Source organism: Beta vulgaris, chromosome 3, assembly GCF_026745355.1.
Source record: "Beta vulgaris subsp. vulgaris cultivar EL10 chromosome 3, EL10.2, whole genome shotgun sequence".
In the NCBI taxonomy this organism is placed as follows: domain Eukaryota; kingdom Viridiplantae; phylum Streptophyta; class Magnoliopsida; order Caryophyllales; family Amaranthaceae; genus Beta; species Beta vulgaris.
In genome coordinates this window covers 8,113,603-8,122,453 of record NC_079204.1, presented here as the reverse complement: position 1 = coordinate 8,122,453, position 8,851 = coordinate 8,113,603, and the positions used below count along the sequence as shown (strand labels likewise).

General features: G+C 35.5%; 1 protein-coding gene across 1 annotated transcript; it reads left to right on the top strand.

Annotated features, from left to right (window-relative positions):
* The first annotated feature begins 525 nt into the window (after positions 1-525).
* On the top strand, positions 526-6,769 carry LOC104888526 (ruBisCO large subunit-binding protein subunit beta, chloroplastic). The gene is made up of 15 exons (XM_010673541.3): positions 526-680; positions 1,329-1,583; positions 1,670-1,795; positions 1,902-2,039; positions 2,131-2,226; positions 2,312-2,554; positions 2,656-2,890; positions 3,012-3,181; positions 3,292-3,369; positions 3,490-3,561; positions 3,690-3,794; positions 4,480-4,572; positions 5,325-5,417; positions 6,344-6,467; positions 6,551-6,769. Exons 2-15 carry the CDS (start codon positions 1,350-1,352, stop codon positions 6,562-6,564), a joined length of 1,821 nt encoding a protein of 606 aa, XP_010671843.2. The 5' UTR covers positions 526-680; positions 1,329-1,349; the 3' UTR covers positions 6,565-6,769.
* The last annotated feature ends 2,082 nt before the right edge of the window (positions 6,770-8,851 follow it).

The window sequence follows — 8,851 nt, the reverse complement described above, 5'->3', positions numbered from 1 at the left end:
AGAAGTTGTGAAACCCTAATTCTTCAGGTTGAATCTCAAACTTCAACCAATGAGAATAATTTCTCATACCTAAAAACAAAAGAACCGTACTCACAACTCCCATAGAGGAGAAGGAGATTTCCAAAACAGAAACTAAAAACCTTATAAAAGGGTTTGAGAAAATGTCATAAAGAGATACTAATTTATTGAACAAAACAAGAAAATGAACTAAAAACTGAAAATAAAAGGGAAAAAGGGGCTTACCATGGATGAAAACATCCATGGCAGCCCCCTAATTGATGAAGAAGGGGTAAGGGAGGCTAGGGTTTTAGAGAGAGAAAAGGAGAGTGAATGTGAATATATAGTCCGTACATAAAAAATACAAAAACCGTTCTAAATCAAACGGGTCAGTATCGGATCATGTCGAACCTGGTTAATCCATCTTCTAAAAAATTCTCGACAACACCCATCTTTATTATAATACAACAAAAATAGCCCAAGAATAAAAAAGCCAAGCCCAAAACAAGTAAAAAAAAAAAAAACCCAAATTCTGGAGAAACCTAGATGATTCTTTCCCACTCCGTCAAAAACTAAAAAAAACCTTAGCTTAACTCCGTCTCTCACTTCTCACCCACTCTCTCAGTCTATCTCATTATCAGCCGTCTCTCACATCCTCTGCGTTTTCCATTCCTATCACCATTGTAAGTTTTTCTTTCTCTCTCCTCCATTTCCTTGTATTACATTGTCTTCTCCTCCTCAAAGTTTTTCTAATTACAAATTTGAAAGTTGTAACTTTAGTTTAGATATATCTTAAACCCTAATTTTATCAGTTATTAAGCTTAAGAATACTTCTTCCGTTTCAATTTAGTTGACACTTTTTATTTTAGAAAGTTCAATTTATTTGCGACACGAGTAATAATTTTTCTCTATCTCTATCTCTCGTTATTTGTCTAGGAGTTCGTAATTTTAAAAGTGTCACACTTTAATTCAAACGGAGGAAGTAGTTGTTTGGTGTCATTATGTTATCGAATTTCAAATCTGTTAATGATGTGAGGTACTTTAATAAAGCTTTATATCGTGGTGTAACATGAGTTACGTGGTTATGTTATTGTGTTATTTGTGACGGAAACGATTTATTATGAAGATTTTCTTGTTAGTTGACTTTCAAAGAGTTACAAATACATTGAGTTGCAAATGAATTCTTGGCAACAAATATGAGCGAAGATTTTATTGTATATTGAAATGGAGGAAGTCTATGTATTGTTGCATTAATTCATGATGAAATGTTACTTGTTGAATGGATGTGGTACTTGTAATGATGTTTTGTGGGTTGGTTTGTTTGGTGGTAGGCATTTTGATTTGTGAATAAAATGGCATCAACATTCACTAGCATGTCTGCAATGGCTGCACCGGGTGCCCGTGTAATGGATAAGAAATCACTAACTTGTGCTGACAAGTTATCCTCGTTAGCGTCTGTGTCGTCTTCTAGTGCTCTTAGTAGACGACCGAATGTTGTTTTGAGGAAGTCGCGTTCGGCGAAGGTCAATGCCATGGCTAAGGAGTTGTATTTTAACAAAGATGGCTCTGCTATTAAGAGGCTGCAAGTGAGTCTAATAAGTAGTTATGGTGGTATTGCTATTCTATAAGGTTAAGTGTCTGATTTCCCTATTTTACTAACCCTGCTGTACAGAATGGGGTGAACAAGCTTGCTGACTTAGTAGGGGTTACGCTCGGTCCCAAGGGACGGAATGTTGTTTTAGAGAGCAAATTTGGTTCCCCAAAGATTGTTAATGATGGTGTCACCGTTGCAAGAGAGGTATAGGATTTTCTTCTTTTCTTCTCTAATTACTTCAACAACTTGTCATGCTTTCAGTAATGGATAATTTATTAGATATGTCATGTGTTATCTTGGTAATTTGAAGGTTGAGTTGGAGGACCCAGTAGAAAATATTGGGGCGAAGTTAGTGAGACAAGCGGCTGCCAAGACTAATGATTTGGCAGGAGATGGAACAACTACATCTGTTGTCCTTGCACAAGGGCTGATCGCTGAGGGCGTTAAGGTATGTTAAAGAAGACGCTTTATAACTGTCACTTAGTTTGAATAACAGCACTTATACCTTACTAACCAACTATGAGCCATTTTTTTGTTAGGTTGTAGCAGCGGGTGCAAACCCTGTTCTGATCACCCGAGGTATCGAAAAGACTGTAAAAGCTCTAGTATCTGAGCTTAAGTCGATGTCTAAAGAGGTAATATCATGATGCATTTTACTCTTCTTGAATTTGCAAGCAATTTTGGATTTGTAGTTACTATAATTATGTATTATTTTTGTAGGTTGAAGACAGTGAACTAGCTGATGTAGCAGCTGTCAGTGCTGGCAACAACCATGAAGTCGGTAATATGATTGCTGAAGCAATGAGAAAAGTTGGAAGGAAAGGTGTTGTGACTCTTGAAGAAGGAAAAAGCGCGGAGAATAGTCTATATGTTGTTGAAGGGATGCAGTTTGACCGTGGTTATATTTCACCTTACTTTGTAACTGATGCTGAGAAAATGACTGTGGAGTACGAAAATTGCAAGGTATGCAATGCACTTCACAAGTACTAGCAAGACTAGAGTTGTCTTACATCTGATGTGATTTGGATTGACTTTTTTATTCCATGTATAAATTGGTATCACAGTTGCTTCTAGTTGACAAGAAGATTACCAATGCGAGGGATCTGGTCAACATCTTGGAGGATGCCATCAGGGGAGGATACCCTGTGCTGATAATTGCAGAAGATATTGAACAGGAAGCTTTAGCTACTCTTGTTGTGAACCGATTGAGAGGGTCTCTGAAAATCGCTGCACTTAAGGCTCCTGGATTTGGTGAACGTAAGAGCCAGTATCTTGATGACATTGCTATACTTACAGGGGGTAAGTAATCGGTTACATTATGTTCATTCTTAAAATACATTATTTGTTTCCGTTTGTTGTTATTTTTCTCTTGGTTTTCTTTATCCTGGCTGAATCTCTAAATTATTTTGATTTATTGCAGGAACTGTTATCAGGGAAGAGGTTGGGCTTTCATTAGACAAGGCTGGCAAGGAGGTTTTAGGTCATGCTGCTAAAATAGTTCTTACAAAGGATTCATCCACAATTGTTGGTGATGGAAGCACCCAAGAAGCCGTGAGTAAGCGGGTTGGACAAATAAAGAATCAAATTGAGGTGAAGATTCTACTTTTTTTCTCCTTGGAATGTAACAGTGTTAATTTTTTTATCAATGACCTGGTTTCTTTGTGAGTGCTGTTTTATGATTTTCACTCATGTTGGTGCAGGTTGCTGAGCAAGAGTATGAAAAGGAAAAGCTTAATGAGAGAATTGCAAAACTTTCTGGTGGAGTAGCTGTGATTCAGGTATGTTGTCTCCCTTTTCCTCTCATCATATTCTATGTATTAGATAGGATGCACAATTACATAGCGTGCAATATATGTTGAGCTTTTTTTACGTATAACCTGTTCTCTTTGCTGAGTCAGGTTGGAGCCCAAACTGAAACAGAGCTAAAGGAAAAGAAGCTGAGAGTAGAAGATGCTCTTAATGCCACAAAGGTATCATATTAGTTTTCTATTAAGAAAGCTAATATTTTTATTTTGATGCATCCCGTGAAAAGAAGGCTAGGCTTGGATGAATTGGCATTTAAGATTGCGTAACATCTATTTATCTTATGGTATTTCAGGCAGCTGTTGAAGAAGGAATTGTTGTTGGCGGTGGATGCACTCTACTTCGGCTTTCATCTAAAGTGGATGCTATTAAGGATCAACTTGAAAATGTCGAGGAAAAGGTTTGAATTTTTTAAGTGGCACTGTCTCCAATGGCGGATATTTTCTTCTGTTCTTTGGGATTGGATACTGGGGTTGGGCTGCTATAGCTGGGTGTCTATTGATGTCATACAATCATTGAGTTACCAGCAGTGACCTTCTGTGGTTTGCGGAGTATTTGTGGCAGTTGGCACCATCGTCAGAAGGGATGAAGGGGAATATAGTTTTTTCTTGGGAAAAAATTGAAGTTGACTGTATCTATGATGGGTTTAACAAATCAATTTTTGGGGAATTTGTAGAAACAGTGTATGATTGTAGAAGCTTGGATTTTGGTGTCAGTTGGTCTTGTCCACAACATTAGATCATGCTTATTTTGAAGGGATAAAAAGCATATAGGAGTAGGACTGTGTTTGTTTAAGCTCAAACTTAGTATATGTCAAGCAATTCTCACTCAAGATGAAAGGAAAGCTAGAATTGTTTCTCAGTCTATTCAAACAATAGAACTTAACTTGTACTCTAATACTCTTTTGATATTAAGAAATGTGCCTCTCGGCTTGTTTTCTTGATGAATCGGGTTTCCAAAAGATCCAAACAGCTGCTTCTTGACTTTCTTTTTGGAGCTGGTGATGTTATGGATTGTCTTCTTTATGGTACTTACCTGGTTTTTTGTATTCTTATGAAAGTTTGTAACCTGGGTTTGCCTTGTAGGTTGGAGCAGATATTGTTAAGAGAGCACTCAGCTATCCCTTGAAGTTGATTGCCAAGAATGCCGGTGTGAATGGAAGTGTAGTCAGTGAAAAGGTATAGCATTCATTTGTTATTCCATAGCCAATCGTCACAAACGCTTTGAAAAAGTACTGCATGGGTCGTACTTGCTATATTATTTAGGATCCTCTATGTAATTGAAGTCATTTGTGATCAAGTTGATGCATTTATTAAGAAAGAAATGAAGTATGAACAATAACAATGAATTTACAAGAAAATTTGACACTGTTGTATGATTGCTGTAAGCTATAAATCCCCTCAGTAGGGGGGCTACTAAACATGTCTTTCGTACGATGTCTACCAAATAATATGGAAGGTGCTTATTGGACGTAACAAGTTAGAAATCTCGAATTGTGGGAGGAAGGTGGCAGTCATCATCTCTGATATTGTGGCATTTTTCCTGCTTCAATGCTGTGAGCCTGTCGCTAGACGTTTTTGTGCACCAAAAAAGCTATAAATTTTGAATTGTGTGAGGAATGTGGCTCTTGTCATCTCTGATATCATGGCATTTTTCCTACTTCAGTTCTGTGAGGCTGTGATTAGGTGAGATTATGTGCATAAAACCTTAGAAAACCGCCATTTACCTTTTGTTTACTGTTTATGTTGAGACAAAGATTTTGAACCAGAAGGTTCAAGTACTGTTCAACACCAATCCGTGTTGGGTCCTAGGGATGTTTGGTTGTGTCTCGTCCTACTGGGTACTAGGCAGTGACTGTTTTATCTAGACAACTGACAAGTATAAGCATTGTATTCAGTTTCTAAGTGTTCCCTTTTGTCCTTTGCTATAGGTGCTGTCAAATGACAATACAAGATATGGATATAACGCTGCCACTGGACAATATGAAGACTTGATGTCTGCAGGAATTATCGATCCCACCAAGGTAAGTTGGTCAATTTTGCCGCCTTATTCGATGAGTAATTTCCTCAAAAAAGTCTGTCATTGCTTTGGACTGCTGTCTATTTCTGAGTACAACTCCTTATGAATTGCGCCCGGCTCACTTAGCGTTCCTCCGCTAACACATTTCACCCCTTCATTTCTTGCATACGAGCATCCATCCAGGCATGCAGTTCCCTTGTGCTGACAGCTTCTCCATCTTCCTTTTTAGCCAGCTTCAAATGTTTTTCTCTACACTAATACTTCCACCGTTTTTTTATAGATGCTACATTTTCCTTAAATGGAAATGTCATAATAGATGCTACATACCATAAATTGATTCCTTCTCACAATAAAAATCTTAAAATACTATTAAAAAGTTGGTGGTCCCCCACCTTCTCTTTTAAAATACTCATACTTTTTCCTTAACAAATGGTTTTTTATTCAAAAAGTGGTGGTCCCCTACTTTCTCTCTCTACCTTTCTTAAAAACCCCCCACTTTCTCTATGTAGCAAGAATAAAAACACGGAGGAAATATATGGTTTAATTTTTCCTCTACTTTTCTCTGAAGACTGGGTTTTTGTCCAATTATCCACTTCTCTCCCTCTCTACTTTTCTCCCTCCTTAAATGCGTGTAAGATGCAAATGAAGCAAACATTTGGGGCCAGCGCAGTAAATTGTAATTTTTCACTCTTATTAAATATATGCTTGCGCTGAGTGCTGATGCTCGTGGGGAAGTACATGTGTTTGACCTTGATTCTACATTGTTGTTCTGAGTCCAATCAGAGGTGTGCATGAGAGATGCTCGATATATGTGGTTAAAATGGTGATCCAATGAAATCCTGGGCGAGCGACTTTTGTGTGTATTTTAGGTGATAGCGGCAAACTGTGTCCTGGGTTGATGGTTAACTTACGATTTATCTTTTTAATCAGGTTGTGAGATGTTGTCTTGAGCATGCGTCTTCGGTAGCGAAAACATTTTTGATGTCCGATTGTGTAGTTGTTGAGATCAAAGAAGCTGAGCCTATGCCTGCTGGAAACCCCATGGATAACTCCGGTAAGTAATATTGTCGCGAGCAGTTCATGTTGTAAACACTAAAGACGGGAAGTATGTGTATGATATTGTGTTTTCTGTTGCAGGATTCGGTTACTAGATGCAGTTTGAATAGTTTGGAGGAGATTGAAAGGGGTGAATGAAGCTAGGATTTTAGTTTGTAAATCAATGTTAGAGAGCCTCAAGCAGACAGTGAATTTTTTGCAGAAGAATTGCTTACCGAACTTGTAATTTAGTTGTAAACTTGCGGGAACTTTGAGATCATTGGCGAGTGAAATAAATCTATGCTTAATGTTTTATTTTTAGCTCTAAGCTTATTCCTTTTAACTTAATACTTCCTTTGTTTATGCACCATTTAGCATTTGGTCACTATTCATGAATCAACTTTGACACGTTTTTTTTTACTATTATATAAAAAAAAATATAATTAAGTGGGATCTTATCAAATCGATTTAATACAAGGATTTTAAATATCAATTTTTTATAATTTTTACTTATACGTAACTAGAAATATAAACGTTTAAGAAAGCATTTTGGCAAATGTGAAAAATCAAACTGTATAATTATCTTGAAACATAGAAAGTATTCAGTAACTTGTCTGAAGCTTTACCAAAACTTAGCCTAAACACTTTAGATGTAACGAGAATTTATTGGTTCTTATAGAAATTATTTTGAATTTTCTAAACTTCTCTGAACTTACTAAACTTCTTTGATACCTGACCTTATTTGACTTTAATAGGCTGATGAGACCGACAAAGTATCGAAATATCTTAAAACAACCTTAATTTTCGAAGCGAATTCATTTTAACAATTTCATCTGAGGAATCCAACTCCTTTTGATTTTCAAGTCCTTGTTTTTTTAGCACAAAATTTTGTACCCAACAATTTCAAAGGGAGGAGGGATGAAATACATTCAAAGTAAAAAAAAAATTTGCCTTTATTTGCTAATGAGAGCATTACCATTCATGGTTTTTTTAGCATAGAATTGATTATTGAACTTTGCTAAAGAAAATTGTGTTGTATTTATGGTTTTATAATGTTTTTATTTGGGTCATGTTATGAGTCAATTTATAATTAGTTATCCTGTGATTCAAATTATGGTTGGTCATCCTATTATTTAAGTCAATCATTTTTTGGACATGTGATAATATGTCAGAAACGTTACTTTTTGTTATTCAAATTTCGTAATATTAAAAATATAAATTTTTAAAAATATAATTTTCGTCGGTGGTCCTATCTTTTTGAGATTTATAAATAGATGTTTATATTGCTATATCTTGACACATTTCTGAAAATAATAATTTTTTCTCTATGTTAGACGTACATGAATAATTATCTTTTGAAGCTTTTATTCTTGAAGATTTTTTTTAATCATAATTAATTACTGTAATGAATTTATTTAGGATTGTAAAATATACAAAATAATTTATTTATAATTTTGTGTGATATTATAAATATCAAAATTTATAAATAATGATATAATGTAGGAGAGAGAAAATGGGATGGAGTATAGTAAAAACTATAAAGTAGGAGAGTGAAAATGGGATAGGGTATAGGAAAAATTAGGAGAGATAACGATGATGTTCTTTTTGGGGGGTCACGAGGGGTACATTTGTCGAAATGGGTCATAAAACATGATCAACTTCTGTAATATGAGAGAAGAAGTTGATGAGATAGAGTGATACTTTCTCTGTTTCCTAAAGATCTTTCCTCTTTTCGTTTAAATGCGTTTTCAAAAGATCTTCCCTCTTTTATTTTATTCCTTATTTGAATTTTATTTTCCCTTTTTACCTTCTCATGTCCCTATCATATTCATTACATTATTAATTCAATTTTACTCCCTTTCTTTCTCCTACTTTAGAGTTTGTCTTGTAAGAGACCGCCTACTTTTTAATTAAAATTAGGCAATGATAAGCCCAATATTAAAAAGAGAATAAGCCTAATAGCAACTAGGTTAATTTTTTTGTAACTAACTTAATCCATTTCGTGACTAGGTCTACTTTTATATTATAATTAGACCATCTTTTTTAATAATTTTTGCCTACTTTAACTCCTTTTTATTTATTTATATATTATAATTCCTTTCTCTCTCCTACTTTACCCACCCCACACCCCACATCCCACACAAATGAATCCTCCTTGATATCTGTAAAAACATTAATAAGGAATTTAGGAAACGGAGAGAATAACTAATAACATGTTTTTTTGGGGATAAGTGGTCATGCTCTAACAAACTCTATGGTAGCCTATTCAAGACTCACCAATTTTGTCAGATCATCCAAGTATTGAATTACTTGTCTTGCCAATAAATCTTCCTAGAGCAACTTTAACAGACGGGGAGAGGTCCAAGCTTGCCAATTGATGTATTGGGCATGTAATGCAAGTTT

Excerpts from the sequence above, each read along its gene's own strand:
- LOC104888526 (XM_010673541.3), top strand. The coding sequence starts at position 1,350 with ATGGCATCAACATTCACTAGCATGTCTGCAATGGCTGCACCGGGTGCC. Across the intron at positions 3,370-3,489 it reads GTGGAGTAGCTGTGATTCAG|GTTGGAGCCCAAACTGAAAC; the intron begins GTATGTTGTCTC and ends TTGCTGAGTCAG. Across the intron at positions 3,562-3,689 it reads ATGCTCTTAATGCCACAAAG|GCAGCTGTTGAAGAAGGAAT; the intron begins GTATCATATTAG and ends ATGGTATTTCAG.